General features: G+C 36.5%; 1 protein-coding gene across 1 annotated transcript in view; it reads left to right on the plus strand.

Moving 5' to 3' along the window:
* The window catches only part of LOC140150052 (amine oxidase [flavin-containing] B-like), a 38,047-nt gene extending 18,842 nt beyond the window's left edge, over window positions 1-19,205 (plus strand). The window contains 16 exon segments of the mRNA XM_072172089.1: window positions 826-960; window positions 3,327-3,428; window positions 3,879-4,001; window positions 4,003-4,075; window positions 5,486-5,523; window positions 6,362-6,425; window positions 7,082-7,254; window positions 7,572-7,647; window positions 8,250-8,337; window positions 12,981-13,034; window positions 13,678-13,735; window positions 14,604-14,701; window positions 15,156-15,186; window positions 15,188-15,268; window positions 15,556-15,618; window positions 16,387-19,205. Coding sequence (XP_072028190.1) covers window positions 826-960; window positions 3,327-3,428; window positions 3,879-4,001; window positions 4,003-4,075; window positions 5,486-5,523; window positions 6,362-6,425; window positions 7,082-7,254; window positions 7,572-7,647; window positions 8,250-8,337; window positions 12,981-13,034; window positions 13,678-13,735; window positions 14,604-14,701; window positions 15,156-15,186; window positions 15,188-15,268; window positions 15,556-15,618; window positions 16,387-16,569 — 1,440 coding nt within the window. The 3' untranslated portion in view covers window positions 16,570-19,205.
* The last annotated feature ends 1,561 nt before the right edge of the window (window positions 19,206-20,766 follow it).

Here is a 20,766-nt window from a genome sequence, read left to right on the forward strand (position 1 = left end):
AGGGCTCCGCAAATAGCGGCCATTTTGAAATGTTTGTATGCATAAATAATAATAGTAAAAAAGAAAGTAGGCCCTAAATAAATGAAATCAAAATATCTCCAATATTCTATTCAAAATCTATTTCAGTCATTTTGAATTGTGAATTGTAGTAAATGTTAGAATAGCTGAAGTTACGGCACCGACGGTAAGCATGATACGGCACGATAAACTGCGCCGCTGCGGTCTGCCATCTTGTTTGTTTACATGGGGAATCCCCCGGACTGGTATGGTATGCCTAATTGGGCAATAGAAGTGACCCAGGAAATCTTGTACGAAACAAGATCTAACGAGACTTATGTGCCTCTCCAATATGGCGGCCTGGTGCCTCCACAAGTATAAACTTTTTGGCCTGCGATAATGATTGCTTCAAGTGACTTTTTTTTATTTACGTACGATTTAACAAAGGAATACTACAATGCACACAAATTGGAGATATTGATGATGTTTTTTATTCACATTTTATTTACATTTTATATAGGTAAAATTAACCAACGGCATAATAATATGCCCATCCTGACTGCCCTCAAAATATGTCCTCTACCGACGGCTAAAATAGTACAAAATGTTGCACCAAATGGCGCCATTTGCACCTCAAATCAATAGCTTCAGTGGGGCACCCCTCTGACTCCCCTCGCAGCCATTGAGTGGCGCTTTGCAGTTTTCTTTTATTTCATGTGGCGCTCAATAAATCTATTTGAGGAAGCCTGGCCCATAGTCTTATTGTGCTAATTTTGCCACAGACATTATACATGTAACTCATTCTTATTTCATCTTCATCACATACAGGATCCATCCTGCAAATATGTAGATTTAGGAGGAGCATATATCGGACCTAGCCAAAACAGGGTGCTACGTCTATCAACAGAGCTAGGAATACAGAATTACAAAGTCAATGCTCATGAGCGGACCATCCTGTATACAGTGAGTACCTATATTATGGATTTCGCCTCGGTTTTATGTGTATCTTGTTGGTTGCTACATGTACATGTGTCTCTTTTTACATAATAGCTAGGAATAAATATCAGACTCATCTTAAGTAGAGGTCATTTCAAACCATCCCTAAGTTACATGGTTTAGGATACAGACAATTCCTAACCATGTGATTTTGACCTCCATTTGAGATGAGTCTGGTATTTATTCCTAGCTATTTTGTAAAAAGATACCCATGTAGCACTCAGCCAACGAGTGCATCCCTTTGGTATGGATGTACATATATTTGTGATATGATCCGATCCAAGGTGACAACATTTTGAAAATTGAGTTGTTATCATTATCAAATTGCACAGTACTAAGTAACCAAGTGTAATATTGCTGAAAACCCTCCAGGGAAAACCTTATATCCCTAGCATATACAGGGTGTCCCAGAAAAAATTACCGGGCGAATGAATTTGGACGTAAGTCAAGAAATATACATCAGAATCCCAAAATCTAAAAATCAGCGTGTAGCCCATCTTATTCTGCATTTTATACGTTAATTTTACTGGAATCGGTTGATTGATTGCGAAGAAATGAGCGATTGCATAACGCATGCGTCAATTCACTTCATTCCAAGTTTGAAAGAAAGATCATTCAACACAATGCGCACTAGTGGTTAATTGTCAATCAGCTTCATTTTTTGTTCGGAGAAATCCTTTTTGTTCTTTTTAAATCTTTCTTGCAAAACATTTAATTAGGTTGTGTTCAAATTTGAGAATCTGCACGATATTGAAAATGAAAGCTTGCATGTAAGGGTTAGGTATACTTGTAAATATCTTTATACGTTAATGTTGATATAAATGTTGCATAAAGAATTATTACATACAGAATTCCAGCTGGCTTAAATTCTTTCTCACACACATTAATGTTTTTGGAATATTTCCAAGAAATTGTAATGCAAAGTTTAAATCTTTTAAAACTTCAACATTAATGTTGCATGGTATCACAAATCACACGGTAAAAGCTGTAAGCACTTGATCATTATCATTCTTGGCTCAAATGTTCTTTGGAAAGTTAAAATATAACATATTTGCACAACCTAAAGAAACTAAAGTTGAAAAGCTTCCAATTGCAGAAATCAAAGTTTTTTTCGGACAAATTTTTATTCATCTTCAGTGAAAGCATGAATAACATAACACCGTCGGATTATAAAATAGATAATGTGGGCTAAATTTAATGAGATACACAAACTTTAGGAAGCGGTGAGCAAGTATGAAAAAAGCGCCTGTGATCAAACTTGGAATGAACTGCATTGATGTGCGTATTATGTAATCGTAACCAGTCAACCGAATCAAATAAAAATTTTGTATGTGATGCACAATAAAATAGGCTATGCGCTACATTTTAAATTGTTTGATTCTAATGTCTATTTCTCGACTTATGTTCAATTTTATTCACTCGGTAATTTTTTCTGGGACACCCTGTATGCTTGGTTGCAAAGTTTTTGCAATGCCATTTTACTTCCGTATTTCATTATTTTTTGCTCCATGTGTTTACTTTCAATTTGACAAAGCCACCTTTGTGTTCTGAATTGGATCAGATCATGTGTTGACTGCAGGAGACAAGTTTCAATTTGGTTGAAAATGAGAAAATTTGAGAATTGTAAATTTTCATGACCATATTTGGAATCAGTATGAAAATGCATTAAAATGATTACAAACAAGCCTAGTATTGGTTCAGTGGTTCTTAAAGATAGCTCCTGATATTTTGAGAAAATATTTTAAAACTTCGGTCTTGTTATGTTGAAGCCTACAAATGTATGGCTAGCATGCAGAGCATTAATCTATATGAATACATATACATTGTACCTGTAATTCTTTGGGCAAGAGTCAAAAGGGACAACTAAATTTATGATGCAAACAAACAAACTAAAAAACACTTTTGGAAACTGCAGTCACTACATGCAGTAACTTGCATTCAAAGAAACAGTCACACATGTTTTGCTCTACGCACATCTCAAACTGACTATTTAAATCTCTTGCCTTACTATATCCGTACTGGTTTATTTGCACATATGTGACTCCTCGCCACAACTGAGCCCGGATGTCGCCAATCATCATTTTTGAGATATTCAACCAAAATATTCTGCTTGAAATTAGCTTTAAAATGATGTATATCATGTCTATAGTACTTGACATTTAAGTAGTGAAAAATCAATAAAACAGTCAATAAATCCTTTCTTTCCTATTGTTTATTGTTAAGTTGATGGAGCATATCTCAATAGTGGCACTGGCGACATCCGGGCTCACTTGTGGCGAGGAGTCACATATTTATACTTTTTGAATTTATACCTTCTCTTACTCAATTTTCAGGGATCAGTGCATGCATTCCAGGATCTTCCACGCATCTACAATCCCATTGTTCTAATGGATTTTATTCATCTTTGGAGGACTGTAGAATTCTGTGTGCAAGAGGTAAGTCAGGATATTGTTAAGTGCCATTTCCTTGGAAACCATGTAGTTTGTGTATAATCTACCTTCAAAATGTGTCCTAGCTCCATAAAATTAATATAGGTCATTCCTATAATTGGCTTTTTTGTTGCTGTTGAGGGGGTAAACATTGATATTACACATATGCTTGAACGAACTGCATAACTACTGCACTGTTCAATAGCCTTATGGTCGTGTGGCGGGATTTTTAAAAGCACAGGCCCTAAACAAAATATGATGCCCACACATACTGCCAGGCAAAAAACGATGGAAATTGTGATGATGCGCGCGCATACTGCCAGGCAATGACGTCTTAAGTCAACTCATGTATATACTGCAAAGTAATGGATGGTAAAACATTGAAAAATATTTGAATGTTTATAATCTGCCTATAGCTATATATTTAATTATATCATTTATATGACCATTTGTCAGGTATCATTAGTAACACCATGGACTTGCCCAAGAGCCGAAGAATGGGACAACATCACAGCCAAAGAATTCATTGATAAAACTTGTTGGACTCATTTTGCTAAATCTTCTGCGATGCTACGATCATTTAATGACCTTTGCCACAGAACCTCATGATCTGTCATTCCTGTATTTCTTGTGGTATATTGGATCAGGGGGAGGTAGGTGTGCTAATCTTGGTTGAGAAATAACTGTGTATTGTATAGTTTGGGATTAATGTTCAATGTTCTCACAATTTGCCGATCGCATGGTCTTCTCAAAACGAGTGTTTACCTGCAAAATGCGTACTGTGTGTGCATACGCCTGTCAAACGCATTCTTTTATTGCAGCGTACGCTTTGCAAAAGCCTTCTGGTGCGTTGTTACAAAAGCAAGAGAAATAAAAATGCACGTTTTGCACATGCGTTTACAGGAGAACCTCGTTTTTGGTAGCAAGATGGCAGATCTGTGCAAAGGGCGAATACCCCAATTCTGCTGTCCGGCTTAAATTCTGTGATCTTTGCAATAAGAGGGGGTGTTATTTTCTTCGCAAGGAAGATCATAAATGTGTCGGTGACAGGAGTCAATTATTTTACGACCCCCTGTTGTGGGCTGAAATCATTTCATGACACCCCTCACTATCTCAGGCTGACAATTTTTATGTCCTCCCCACTCCCTCGGCACACATACACAAAACGAATTGTTCTGAAAAGGTCAAGTTCTGCACTTGATGGAAAGAAGTAAGTGCATGGAGCACATGCACAAATTTTGAATGTAATCAAGATTGTGCAAACAATTTTATTGAAAGTGTACTTTAATAGTCACAAGCCCTTAATAATTTGATAACCCCACCCCCATTTTTGGTGTAAAAAAATTATGATCCCCTATTTTTGGAACAAAATTTTATGACCCCAAATATATTCATTCATTCCCCCCATTTTAGACAGCCCTCTAAAACATGACTCTCAGACTGGCAAAAGGATATATTCATCACACTAAGGCTATAATTTATATGGACACCTTTCTTGTATCTGACATATAACGTATCTGATACAGTTGGCTACAGAAGCATGAAGACTATGCACACATACTTGTCAATAAGACTTTTCCTTAATTCCAGCCATCACAATTCTTTTCTGTATTGGTTAGATGTTTCAAACTTCCCATTTTATATTTTTAGTTATAATGCTGTGTACATAATTGGCAATGTAGGCTTCGGAAGTCAAGATTTGGACTGACCAATGCATCCGGGTGGTGGTGCATTGCGATGTGAATCCATTGAATTCACAATGGCATATATAATTGTTATAATGAGCAAGATAGGGAATAATTACGGAATACCCTCTGCACTGTTTGTTGGTTTCGTTAGTTACAACAAGGCATCACAATCTTGTGGTTCTCTCTTTTACAGACAGCGCAGAGGGTAATTCCATAATACCTAAGATGGTGTGTAGGGTCTGTGTGAGGAATACATGGACATGTTGGACAAGTAGGCATGTGGAAAATTCAAACATTTAAAACAGGGCCTATAGATTTTTTCTTAATCATGAGAATGAAAGGTTATACTTGGTTATTCCTTTTGTTTTTATACAGGTGTTCTTAAAGCCATGGCTACAACAGGAGGTGCGCAGGTAAGACCAAATATACATGTAGGAGGTATAACAGGTATTTAATATTAAACATAATTGTACTCTATGCTGGATGCATTATAGAGGTAAAACTAGAGAGTCTGTACTCAGACATGTTTCGTGTGTCAGCCATGTAGGGCAAATATTGTCACTCCAGAGGTTGGTTACATTACCCCTTATAACTATAGCATGTGAATCCCATAAGATTTATGATATTGCGTTATATGCTGGACACACCAAAGAGGTTGAACTAGAGAGTCTGCACTCTGTCATATTTTGTGTGTCAGCCATGTAGTGCAAATATTATCGCTTCAGAGGTTGGTTTCATTAGCAGCTACGACGCGATGTAATTATAAGCTCTGTTACCCATTATAACTCTTACTTTACTCATGGGTAAGCCCAAGGGGTAAGCCCCTTAATCTCAAGGCTTTTAACAAAATTTTAAGTTGGAAAATGAAGCCACAAGAAAATATTTAACAGGATACCCACATTTATACACTATAGTATTCAATAACTGGTGCTAGCTATAAACATGAATGAATAATATTTTAACATTTTACAGTATTTCAACTTTATTATTTTTACGCAAGTGATTTGACTCAATTTGTTTTGAAAGGCCCATATAGTCTGATCAACAACCTCATCCCTACATCACCCCTAATTTTTAATCTTCAAAATGGAGATTTTGGTATTATTTCCTTGGAGACCCAAAGACTCGCTCAACTGGACTGTGGATTTCTTTAGCAGTCCACCATTAGTCCATTACCACATGAAATTCACTCAATGACCCAACTTAAGGTTGCTCACGTCTAATATTCACGATTCTGATTCTTTTCTATAGGAGAGGAAATTTATTGGTGGGTCGATGCAAATCAGCTCAAGAATTGCAGATAGGTTAGGAAAAGGTGAGTCCATTCAAACGTAATCATACTGGAATTAGTCAGAATTGGAGAGCGAGTTGGCGCAGCGGTTGTTCCCTCGCCTTGCACCACTGAGGTTCTGGGTTCAAGCCCCTGTTGTACCCAAGGACTGTATGTGCATTTGGTTTATCCCAATTCATGCTCGATCTCGCAATTTGTCTCCGGGATCTCCAGTTTCCACCTGCTTTCAAAAATCAATGATTAAAAGTCAATTAATAATATTAATAGAAATAGGTAAAGCACAAAATGTGTGAAATGTCGCCCCATTTTAGAGCTTAATTTCTGTGTATAATTATTCAGTCATGAATTATAACAACTATAGTAAGAATTCCAATTGAATGAACGCAGCTTTTAACAGCTGCACTTCAAACTACAACGCGAACGCACGACCTTGGATATGCTATCCAATCACGAAAAGTGCGTTGGCATGGTTGATTCACTTCGCGTTACTCACGCACAGTCGCACACGCTGGCGTGCATCGCGCAGTGTACGCAAAAATTCGTCATGCTATTGAAAGCTGCGTTCATTCAATTGGAATTCCCACTATAGTAATACTTTTTTTTAAATAATTGCTGCTTCAAAACTGGTTGGATTTCTTATTAAGAGCATTCAATTCACACATTCATTTTCATCATTTCAGATCATTTATATTATGAGAAGCCAGTCAGACACATTTGTCAAGATGACAATGTTGTTACCGTGACGACACAAGATGGATGCCAGTACAAAGCAGATTATGTTATAAGTGCTATGGCTCCAACACTAGTCAGCAAACTGTCATTTGATCCACCCCTAGTGTCTCTTAAAAGTCAGGTAAATTTTTAACAGGTTATCAACTAATAACACTTCTACAATGTGTGCATGCTAATATTTTTTAAATAATTTGCAGGCTTGCTTTTACTAGTGTATGTGAAACAAGAATGAAAGATTTCTGACATATCTAAATATGTTGTTCATGATAAATGATATTAGATTTCATTGTCAGATATGTTACCATTTTATTTTGAGCCAAAGGTAGTGTGGTAACATGATCAAATGAAAGAAATTAGCTATTTCTTGGAATAATTTGTGTTGTTCCAATTGTGTCATACTTTATTATTTACAGTTCTTTGATATCATTTTCTTCACAGCTCCTACAGCGTATGCCAATGGGGTCATGCATCAAAACCATAACATATTACAAAACAGCTTTCTGGAAAGGCAAAGGTGGGTTATATTGCAAGCAGTATTTTTTTTCCAAAGCATGGTTACTCAGTTAAGTTTGGTAGGGATGTGTCTCAGAAAATCTGGAAGCGAGACCCTATTTATACCAATTTTTGCCAAAATGGAACCCATTTCTGTATTAAAGGCCCAGATTCTGGACCCAAATTAACACTATTTCTCAAAATGTTTGCATGTTTTTTGCCTCAATATTCATGAAATTGGACCAATTTCACGCCAAAATTTCAGACAATTTTGAAGAAAACAATTACCCATCTAGTAATTTTCACACAAGAATTTCCAGGCTAAAAAAATTTATTTCAAATTATTCTGGGGCAAATTAATTAAAGAAAATGTGATGAATAAGAGTATAGTTAGTATTAATGGTATGATTGTAATTTATTCTTTCCCTTTAGATGTAGGCCAAGGACCATTGTTTGTCATGGTTTTTTAGGATTTGAATTAGAATATATTTAATTAATTAACGAAAATGTGGTGATTAAGAATTACTTAGTTTAAAGGTCAAATAGAGTTACGAATTGTGACCCAGAACAAATGAACATGATAGGGGCTCAATTTCAACACAGTTATTGTTTTTGTGAATTCAGATTATTGCGGTGATCTCATAGGTATTGGTACAGTGTGTGAAGCCCATGATGACACTAAACCAGATGGATCATACCCAGCTATTATGGGGTAAGCAGTGACTCTACTTTGAATTAAGAAGAGCTGTAGAGAGCTCTTCTGATCTTGTCATGAAGATAGAGCTTTAGGTCATGAAGAGCTTTAGAAGAGCTGGTCTGGTCATTATAAGCCATTAAAAGTGTAAAGAACTAGCAAGGGATCTTAGGAGCTATAAATCGCTCATGCGTATGCAACTTAAGAGGAGCAATTGCTCTTCACTGAAACACGGTCCCTGAGCATTAAAGATGTCTTGTAAAAAGTGCTTTATTGAATGCAACATCAGTTTTTGGTAAATAATGCAGCAACATATTTACCAGATCCACAAAAGATTCGAACAATGTAATATAAAGGTACTTAAGCTATAGTTCAAACCAAACACTACAAGCCTGTTTAACCTGTTGTAATCACTCTTGTTTAGTGGTCAATGCACTTTAAAAAGTTCATATGGACTTTACACATGATGCATGTTGGAGCTTCAAATATACAACACTACACAAGTCATGTATTTAGATCATGAATGCCTGATATTATAAATACTGTGGTGTATGCAAAAAGTGGTACTTTTTGTCCTCAAGTTGGGGATACACATTTATACTAGGGATGCATCAATCAGATTGGGTCTGATATGAATCGGTCGATTTCTGTCAGATCGGTTCTGAATCAGAATCAGCGAAAATCACTTTATTTGCCGATCTAATGAACTGATTAATTATTTTCATGCAATATCAGTATTTAGGCTTCAAATTTCACAACCGCAATTTTAGCATGTCATATTCTTACTGGAAAAGTTGATTACTTCAAGGTGTTAAATAGAGGTAGGTGCACTGTTTCATTGACTGTATGGTTTAAACTGGTCTAGCCTTGTTTGAACTATTTGCCATAGTCACAGTTGGTAATTGTTACGATATGGGATTCCACTATCGTGAGTCTAGGGATTTTAGTAAAGACCCGTATGGGTATCTTTTTTGACCACTTTTCAGAGCCCATGGGGCAGATACACTATATACAAGGCTCCCATTTGGAGTAACACCGGCTCCTGAAATTTTCCAGCAGAAATTAGACCAATGTTTGGAGAATTTGAAAGGTATACATAAAATTGCCGATGACATACTGATTACTGGCGAAGGTCAGACACTCACAGATGCAATGCAAGATCATGATAATAACATGGAAAATTTCATGAACCGTTGTGCAGAAAACAACATCAAGCTAAACATGCAAAAATTCCAATACAAATGTGATCAAGTCCAGTTCATAGGACACACACTAACAAGTGATGGACTCAAAGGTGACATGAACAAGGTAGAAGCGATTAGCAAGATGCCGCAACCGACAGATGTTAATGGCATCCAGCGATTTATTGGAATGACAAAATATCTCGCTAAATTCCTACCAGATCTATCTAATGACACTGAACCACTACGTCGACTAACACACAAAGATGTAGATTGGAACTGGACTGATGAACAAACACAAGCTTTTGAGACAATTAAGCAAAAGGTAGTGTCAACACCAGTACTGAAGTATTTTGACCCAGCCATTGAGCTTGAAGGTCAAGGTGATGCTCCAGCTAATGGTTTAGGATTCGCACTCCTACAAGAAGGACACCCAATAACATACTCAAGTAGAGCACTAACCCCGGCAGAAACCAGATACTCTCAAATAGAGAAAGAACTGCTCGCTCAAGTTTTTGGGTTAGAGCGTAACCATGTGTACACCCCACGGACGCAATGTTATTTTGTGGACGGATCATAAGCCACTGGTCTCAATCACCGCGCAAAACCACTTGCAGCAGCTCCTAGACGCTTGCAAGGTTTATTGCTTCAAATCTCTCGCACTACGATGTTGAGATAAAGTACAAGCCGGGAAAGGAAATGTACCTGGCTGACACCCTCTCGCGAGCGTATCTCAGCAACAGCGATAGATCACAGTTAGATGAAGAAATCGAGAACATAAACATGTGCGAATCGGTCCCGATTTCAACAACAAGCTACGAGACATACGTGAAGCAACAACAGTCGGCGAAAACCTGCAAAAGGTAAAACAATACATACCGGAAGGGTGGCCGGACCACCGAAAACTAGCTGCACCAGAAACTACCGCTTACTTCAACATAAGGGATGAACTATCATATCAAGATGGTGTAATATTTCGAGGTTCAAGAGTGTTAGTACCGAAAGCCACACGCTGACTGATCAGAGAACGACTACACAGAGCACACACAGGAGTACAAAGCACAATCCATAGAGCCAAAGAATGTGTATACTGGCCTGGGATAACAAATGACATTAAAGACTTTATCGCAAATTGTGAAGCCTGTAACACATTTCAACCTGAACAGCCTAAAGAACCACTGATAAGTCACAAGTTGCCTGATAGACCATGGCAGAAGATCGGCATAGATCTTTTTACTTTGGACAGTGTAGATTACCTATGTTGTGTCGACTATTACTCAGATTATTTTGAGATTGACAAACTTTCGCACAAGAAGGATGCAACCGCAGTCATTATGATCCTACAGAGACATTTCTCCACGCATGGAATACCTGACATAATCTTTTCAGATAATGGACCCCCCTTTAACTCACAAACTATGAAAGACTTTGCCAAAGAGTTTGATTTCAAACAACAGACAAGCTCACCAGAATTCACACAGAGCAATGGGAAAGTAGAAAGTACCGTGAAGATCGCTAAAAACCTCATCAAAAAGACACGGAAGACCAATGGTAATCTGAATCTCGCACTTCTCGCATGGAGAAATACGCCGACAGAAGGACTAAATAACTCACCAGCACAGCGCTTCTTCGGAAGAAGAACAAGAACACTCTTGCCCATGAAACACTCACTCTTGAAACCCAAAATTCAAACAGATGTGAAACAGAGCAAGCTAAAGAAACAAGAGAAACAAGAGAGATACTACAACAGAGGGGCAAAAGAGTTACCCGTGTTAAAGGAAGGAGACGTCGTTAGAATCAAACCGAGAGCAAACCAGCGAAACAAAGAGTGGGAAAAAGCTCGCGTAATGAAACAAGTAGAAACACGCTCATTCAAGATACAGACAGAAGATGGACGCGAATACATCAGGAATAGAAGACATCTGAGACTTGGTAATGAGAATTTTGACCAGCAAATTATCGCAGAAGATGATTTGCAAAATAATACCCCGCCAAGTCTGCGCAGAAAGAGCATGTTACTGCACCTACTGAAACAACTGTAAATGTTCAGTTGAACTTACCTCAGAAAACATACACACAGGAGAAAGCAAACGTAGAGCAATCAAAGCAACCACTGAGACACAGCAACAGAGAAAGAAAAAGACCTACATATTTGAAAGACTTTGTGTAGACATAAACAATTGAAAACAAACATTGAAACAGAGACACAAAAAAGGTGTATTGTGTTAACAAGTTAAAGTTATGACAAAAAAAGTATTTGTCAAATGTTGTTGTTTAAATGTTTGGAACTTGAGTTAAAAGAAGTTACAAAAAATAGTTATGACAAAAAGTATTTGTCAAAAATGTTGTTGTTTAAAAGGTTGAAACTTAATTTGGAAAGAAGTTAGCAAAAAGTTATGACAAAAAAGTATTTGTCAAAAAACGTTGTTATTTAAAAGGTTGAAACTTGAGTTGAAAGAAGTTACCAAAATTAATTGACAACAAATTTATAGCTGTCAAATGTTTCGAACTAAAAAGTGTTTTAGTTCAAGTGTTATTGTTGAAACAAACTTTGAAAAGTTTTGAGTTAACTAATTTGACAGTGTCATAATCCTGCTTACGAAAGAGACTATTTTTGAGGTGTACATTCTGTACAATGTATGGTCAAGAAATAAATAACATTTATTTCTATTTCTATTCAAGGAAGGATGTTACGATATGGGATTCCACTATCGTGAGTCTAGGGATTTTAGTAAAGACCGTATGGGTATTCAGACTGGCAACCCGGGACTTGATACGGACAACATGGAGTTTAAGTAATAAAACAAGACTGTCAATGTTATAAATATAAATACTCCTGACTTTGTGTGTGTTACTAACAAGTAAGTGGCTAAGGTACACAACTATTTAACAGTAATCACCGATTATAGAGGTTGTCTTAATTAATTGATCATGGAGTGTAGGATATGTTATTTTTTGTATAGCACTAATCAGGGATCGATATCCAATTGAAATATGATCACGAGGTGAAAGATGGATCCGGCTCGTGGAATGGAACAATCCATCTTTCACCGAGTATGTTAATTACACAAATTTAAGACAGTTAATATTTGTTTTATATCACTCATGCATAAATTCAATTACTAAAATACTATTTAAGATAGGAAATTCATTTTTTCATTAACATAACACCATGTTTTGCCGTGATATACTTCACATTTTGGGGTCCACCCCATAACTAAATCGGCGAGTCCAAGAGTCAGCGCACGGCTTGGCGCAGGCGCACTACGGTAGAGCACATGATGGTAAAGACTATTACACAGAGAGGGTGATAGTAAAAATGATAAATGGTAATCAACAAATGAACTGTCTAGAATTTATGTATGAGTGATATAAAGTAAACTGATCAGCTGATTCACATAAAGGGTGGATTTGTGCATCCGTAATATACACAGTCACAGATATCTAATGTGCATAATGGTTTTTGTGTTAACTTTGTAGGTTTGTTAATGCAGATCATGCTAGAGAACTAGTTACTCTCCCAAAAGAAACAAGGTAAGCATACTCTCTTATGCTGTTTGCATGCCGCTGAGCAGTGTGACGCTTCATCATACCGTTGTATTTTTCTGCAAGTTCAGTCACACTAAGCAGTACGCTGCTCAGTGGCAGCAATATGACTCTGAAAGCTAAAGTGGTCATCTTTCTGCTCATTTGCCAAATATTTTATCCTGTTCTCATATACATGGCAATGCTCCTGAATTGCCTTACATTCCTTTCCTAGCGATTTGCAGCTTTTAGCAAAGCAGGAGTGATCGATATATCAAATTTTCATAACGCCACAACATATATTTTTGGCCCAAATTCAGTTAATTATCCCCCAAAATTTGTCGCTCCTCACTGCACACCCATATCACAATGAAAGTTAATTCCTTCCCCAGTGCCAGCAGGCCACAGTAAACATCACCACATCAAGACAATACATCGAGTTTGGCAACATGTGCTATGTGCATTTAATTTGAAGGAAAAAAAAGTAGATAAAACAGTAGTACATTTGATGCCTGATGCAACAGTTGTTCCATGCAAGATATATGCAATCATCAAATCATCATGCATTATGGCTTTAAGTTTATAATAACAGCACTCAAGTTGTTTGCCTTTGTTGAAAGAAAACTTATGTTATTTAACATTTATTTCATAGAAAACAGAAGATATGTGAGCATTATGCAGAAGCCTATGGCACAGAGGAGGCATTGCATGTGAGTAGAATATTTAATGTGGTCGATAATAATACACCGTTGGTACACCGTTTGGAAATGTTACACCCCCCCCCCCCCCGGGCACATAATTATTGTTGCACTACCCCATAAATACACTTTAGTATAAATTTTTGTTCAAAGCAGACACCCTGTACAACATACAGAATGCCCATCTGCAATAACTGCCCTATATGTTTGACAATTTCTGCATTCTATATTGTACACATCTAAATATATGACCACAACAGTAGCTTAGCCAGCAAGGGGCAGGGAACCTAAAATGGGAACAGAGAAAGAAGGGGAAATGCATGAAAATAGGAATGATACTGACGTTTGCCCCACCCCCGGACTAACAATGCTGGCTACGTGCCTGTATGACAAAATGTTTGATGTTATCTTGAGCGTCATATTAGGGACATGGGTAATTAAGCTTATGGCAGCTGATTAAGGATGAGATTAAGGACTGGTTTTACGTTATATTTGACATCGAATATTTGATGTAACAAGTATTCGATTATTTAATCTATTTACATTCTATTTCCAGTCATATTTAACTTCTAACGAATTTATGCCGTAACATCGATAATTTATTTCCACAAGATATTTGATGTCAAATATAATTGATTTTTAGTCAAGAAACATTTGTTCTAGAAAATAAAAATGAATTAAAACAGATTGAATAATGAATACTTATTTATATCCATTATTTAATGAATACTTATTTATATCCATTATTCAACATCAAATATATGGAATATGAATTGTTGTCATTGATGAGAGGTTTGAATTTAGGCTGTCACAAAAGACCACTCAAATTAAAACATTGGTCCATAAAGTAAATAAAATATTCAATTGTTACTGCTTGCAGCCTGTTAACTACATTGAACAGAACTGGATGGCAGAGCAGTATTCAGGAGGATGTTATATGGGCACTATGCCACCGGGTGTTCTGACCAAATTCGGAAAGTAAGTATCCAAATATGGTAATATCCAGGGTGTGATATATATGGGAACAATGTCATTTGTCTACATAATTGTGTCTCACATTGTCTTACGCCCTGCTAGGGTGAAGCATATAGCCACCTCCTTCATTATTTAATGTAATTTTTTGTTGTGACCACTGACCAGAATAATAATAATGCTTATCATGTAATTGTTTTAATATGTAACCTATTCTATGCCAGTAGATTGTATGACCAAATTAGGAGAAACACAGTTTTGGTAAAAGTCGTCGCTGGGCATAAAAACTTGTCTGTTTTCACTGTAATCGACTGCTGTTTGATTGATTGACTGATAGACAGATATTGATTGATTGATATCATTGATTGATTGATTGATTGATTTAATGAGTAACTGGGTTTCTTTGGCAATAGAGTATGTTAATTACTATTAACTTTTATTCTTCATATTATTTTCAAAGAGTTATACGGGAACCTCATGGTCGTGTTTTCTTTCTTGGGTACAGAGACAGCAGTTGAATGGAGTGGTTATATGGACGGTGCAATAGAGTCTGGTGAAAGGGCTGCTAGAGAGGTGAGTTGATGAGTTGTCAGCCACATTGGGATATTCAGTTGAAATCCATACACACCCCCTATGGAAGACATGACCTTAATCTCCCATGCAGGGAGTGTAGATTTCAAGTGGAGTGTAACCATTCATGTAACCACATTTGAATTCACACTCCATGTGGAAGATTAAGGTCATGTCTTCCATAGGGAGTGATTTGCTCATGAATATTATAGGAGGTTTAATATAGAGAAGCTTCCATATGGCCCAGTCCTTCGCCTATTTGACAACATCATATACTTTTTGTTTTCAAGGTACTTCATGCTAAAGGAGTCATACCCAAAGACCAGATCTGGCAGGAGGAACCAGAATTTCCAGTAAGTTTCTTTGAAAACATGTGATGGTAAACTTTGTTACTTGACAAGTGGGAGGAAGGATATCCAAGTTTGCTCCGTAACCGTATGTTTTCGGTGAAAATTATGCATATTAACATAGCTAATTTGCATAATTTATGCGAAAGTCAGCGTAAATTGATAGTAGAATTTGTGGACAGACTATCTCAAGATCCATCGGGCGCATGGTAACGAAACCTGGTGGCAGGAACGATACACATCTGCTGATCACCTGATTAGTTTTTCGGCGAAAAGTATGCGCATTTAGTTGTTAATATGCATAATTTATGCGGAACGCTTCTACAAATATGGTTGGAAATCTGGAGAAATCCGCCTTGTGGAACAGTATCTGGGGATCTGTAAGAACCCTAAGCGTTATGATGATGAAACTTGGTAGGGGGTAGCATGACCAGAGGGTCTCGACCTGATTCGATTTTCAGCGCAAAATACGGTAATGAAGTACCTAATTTGCATAATTTATGCATAACATGTCTATTGCCAGTTTGAGGCTCTCCCCGCAATAGGTGAATGGGAGTGTGTCAGCGGATTGTAGTGTATGTCTGTTTGGGTGCGTGCAAGTCTATTTTCAGGTATAAAGTCACTTCATGTTCACTTCTGTTTAAGAATGAGGGTTTCATGACAACAACAAAATGGATTTGACTCTGATTTGTGATTTAGGGTAAATATGTATGCATTGAAGAAATCATTTAAAGCAACATTCAATTAATATAGTGTTTTGTTTTCCATTGACAGGATGTTCCAGATACTCCTCAGAAGATGGGTGCTGTAATGTACTACATGCCGTCTGTCACCAGTTTCCTAAAATTTGTTGGTACAACAACCACGATTACAGCAGTCAGTGTACTAGTGTATATGCACAGGGAAGAATTGGCTCAAGTTATTCCAGAAAAAATAGCAGATGTTTTCAAAAAGTAAAACTGCATAATTACTATGAATGAATGAAAAGTTTAACCAATTTCTCACAACTTAGTTGTTTAATTGTGGTGGCCTGCGGCCGACATCCATCGACCTTCGGTGCCAACTGATGTTATTGGGATGTTGAAGGGTCATGTGACGCAATGAGCCAGTTGTATGATCTAGGGAAACATTGCTATGTTATGCAGGTTTTTGTTCTGAATTCCTTATCTCTGCATGTATTGGTATGTAAGTCAAAGAGGTGTAATTTCAGCTCCATTAAATCTGTGATACTATATAAGTGGTAATTTTTGCGTACAGTTATTTTCGCGATTTGGAGTGAGAGACACATTTTTGCGAATGTTATTTTCGCGATAGCCCAGTCCTTCCCTATACTTGTAATACATTATTCCATATATTCGCGATATGTGCGAAAATAAAACCCTCGCGAAAATTAATAGGACTTCTGGAAATAGTCTTACAAGATTAGTTCTAAATAATGAATTCTGATTGATATTGATTGATTGATTGCTTGATTTTATTAGGAAATTCATATCCATAGAATGGTGAATAAATCTTGTTATTTTTATCAGTCTTTCAATCATGTTTGTCTATTAGGTACTGGTAATACCCTGCAGCGCAAGCTATGCAATTATAAAATCTAGGTGACAATAAGTTACCACAAATCATGAAATCCTTTTCAGAAAAGAAAGGTTTAACCATTGATACACATGGTATTGAGGAAATTATATTATATTCAGGTATAGTGATTAATGGGTCATTGTAAATTTACAATATGATATATCAGTTATATCAAGCATAAAATAGACCAATTTAGAATTTTGTTCATATTGAAATTTTTTACACTGTACAGCAGTTATCAATGAAAAATATTTTACATTGCAACTCATACAAAGATTCTTGTCATTTGATTGTTCAATTACTATTGATTATTTCTGCTATTTTTAGGAAAAGACTATTGCACTCCACCCAAGTGCAATAGTCAATTTTCCATTGCATTCACCCGCAGCCACCATGGCAATGATGACGTATGTGTGCGTATAGCGCTTGCGGTGACCACCTCGACTCGCTAATTATATGGGTGTGGGCGTTGCTTCTAAAATAAATGTAGTTTATATATTTTTCTATTTTTTATTTTTGGTGATTAAATTAAGTGGAAGAAAAGGAATTTATTATAAGTTATATAAAACAAATATTGAATGTTTTGTTCAATGGAAAGAATATTTTCATTTGGTGAAATATTCTTGCCATTGAACTCATAAACATTCAATATTTGTATATGACATCAGTGAATAAGTTGAATGAATTGATCTTGTGGTTAGCTCCAGTACATTGATTTGATTTGAGAGAATTCCACTGCAACTAGTAACAAGCCATTTGCAGACTACTTGCAGGAGCTGACCTGTGTTGATATACCGCGGTTGTTTAATTGCATTTTAAACTACATCATTTTTAAGAAAAGGTGAACAATGATGGCGCTATTTACCTTAAATTGTGTTTTCATCATTACTAGGGGTAGACACTAGTATACAATATTATTGGCATTAAAACATCAGAAAAAGTGTAAAATAGCAAGGAAATTTTCAAAAAACTTTTTATCATGAAATGTAAGGAATAACTTACAATGTATATTGTTTGACTAAATTAAATTTAATCTTAAAAATTGCTACAAATATATGAATATATTACTGTGATAGCTGTTGGTATAATGTTTTGTTAGAAAATTTACTAAATGATCACCTCTAACAACCATGATATGCAGTAAAATTATGGGATTGTAGTGGAAGTGGTTGGATTTTGTAGCCAACTTAACAATAGTATATATTATACAGTAAAGGCTAAGCAGGCTTTTCATTTATAAAAGCAAAATGAACAAGTCGGTTTACCAATGTTAATTCGTGGGAAATAGGTATACAAATGTGGTGTTATTTGGACTTTTCCACTAAATTATGTTATGGAGGGATGGAATTGTATGATGGTTACTAGTAATTGGTGTTAATAGAAAGATCTGAATGCTTAATATTCTATGTTAGGCCTAAAAAAATTGTTTGATTGCTGTAACCCGACCTACCCTAAAAATAAGCCCGACCCTAACTTTTTTTAGCAAAAAAAAAATTTAAAAATTCAATTCAATTAAACAAAAAAAATAAGAAGAACGTTCCAGGGCCATTATCAAATGCAATTTACAACTTTAAAAGTAAAAAAAAATCCCTACCTGCCCTATGTTTTTTTTATATTACGCCAATCAAACAATTTTTTAGGCCTTGGCTTAAATTGTAGACAGGGTATGCCATCTTATATAATTATAGACGTTTGTCTTTCATATATTCCAAGTGTACTATATTTCCACTTAATACACATACATATACATAATAATAATAATGGTATTTGTGTAGCATCACATATACACTAAGCCAAAAAAGAAACTTATAATTTTTCACAAGGTCATATCTTAAAATCCTGTATATCAAAATTAACCAAAATTACACACAGGATTGCCTCAATACTCTACTCTGAACACATGTCACTAACTATGCAGTTGTCCAACTGACACAACAGCAAAATGCACTGACATGCAACACCTCCCTGGACCACATTCACAGAGCAACAGATTTCTTTGGCTGGTTCCAATTATTCGCCTGTGAATGCGAAACCGGTAGCTGGTTCGTGTCAGTGCATTTTACTGTTGTGTCAGTTGGACAACTGCTTGGTTACTGACATGTGTTTAAATAGAGTATTGAAATAATCCTGTGTAATTTTGTTCATGTACAGGCGAATAATTGGAACCCAGCCAAAGAAATCTGTTGCGCTGTGATGTGGTCCAGGAAGGTGTTGCATGTCAATGCATTTTGCTGTTGTGTCAGTTGGATAACTGTTTGGTTACTGACCAGTGTTTAGAGTAGAGTATTGAAGTAATCCTGTGTGCAATTTTTGTTCATTTTTATGGAGAGGATTTTAAGATATGACCTTGTGAAAAATTGTAAGTTTTTTTTGGCTTAGTGTATATACATGGCGTATTTTGGGGGGGCTTTGGGGCGCCAGCCCCTGGGGTCAAAGTAGGGGCGGCAAAAACGAAGGGGCGGCGGAAGAAGAAGGGCGGCAAAAACAGGGGTGGCAAAAACGAATGGGGGCGGCAAAACAAATTAGCAAAAAAAAAGGTGCCAAAAATTGAAAAAGCATAAAAAAATTTGAAAAAGGTTGCTTTTGGGACGCTAGTTTGGGTCAACCTTTCGGGCTGTTAAGGAAGGGGCGGCAAAATTGTTTCTTCTTCAGCCCCCCGGGGTTGGGGCGGCCACGGTACGCCACTGATATAAATCATGTTAACAATATACATGTAGTTCTAAATAATTTATTATTCTAAATAATTATGATATGGAGCCAATATTTCTATCTTAGCAATGATAATAGTGCATAATATGTTAATGTGCATATTATAATAAAGTATCTTCATAATGTATATGGGTCCAAAGTAACAATAAACCATTCAAAGTCTCAAAATAGTTTCTTGTGTTGATTTATGTCTTTTCAATGTTTATCATCAAATGTAAAGCAATATATTTGATTGACTGAAGTGTCAGCCATTGTGTCGTGCTTTCCAGAATTCCCTGGATAGCTCTTTCACATTTTCAAATATATACCTATATTCGCAATGAAATCGTGCACAGAAAAAGATTTTCCGGAACATTTAGAATGATCTTGGTTATACCAGGGATATGGTTATACTTTGTCAAGCTGACATAATATTAGTGCTAGATCTATTCTTTTGGTTAGCTGGTCTGTGACTGTGTGAAGAGATTCATCAGGTTTGTAGATCATTTGGAGTTTTCATATTACAAAACCAAAATTTGTTGACACTGACCTGACAGTTTCGTATGTCTTGGACGACATACTTCTCAATCGCTTGAGATCATAAAACAACGCCTGCTTAAAGTCAAGTCTCTCAAAATCAGAATGCTGCTCTTAAGTTGATGATGTGATGGAACTCCTGGCTTTTGTGCTTACCACAACATACTTCTCGTTCAGGGGCAAAATATATAGACAATTGTTTGGCGCCGCTATGGGCAGCCCAGTGTCTCCAATCACAGCTAATCTGTACATGAAATTTTTAGAAGAGCAAGCCATCGCTACAGCGCCCTTGAATTGTAAGCCTAGGCTTTGGAAGAGGTATGTCGACGAGCTGGGTGTCGTATGCACATT

Source organism: Amphiura filiformis, chromosome 1 (assembly GCF_039555335.1).
Source record: "Amphiura filiformis chromosome 1, Afil_fr2py, whole genome shotgun sequence".
NCBI lineage: Eukaryota > Metazoa > Echinodermata > Ophiuroidea > Amphilepidida > Amphiuridae > Amphiura > Amphiura filiformis.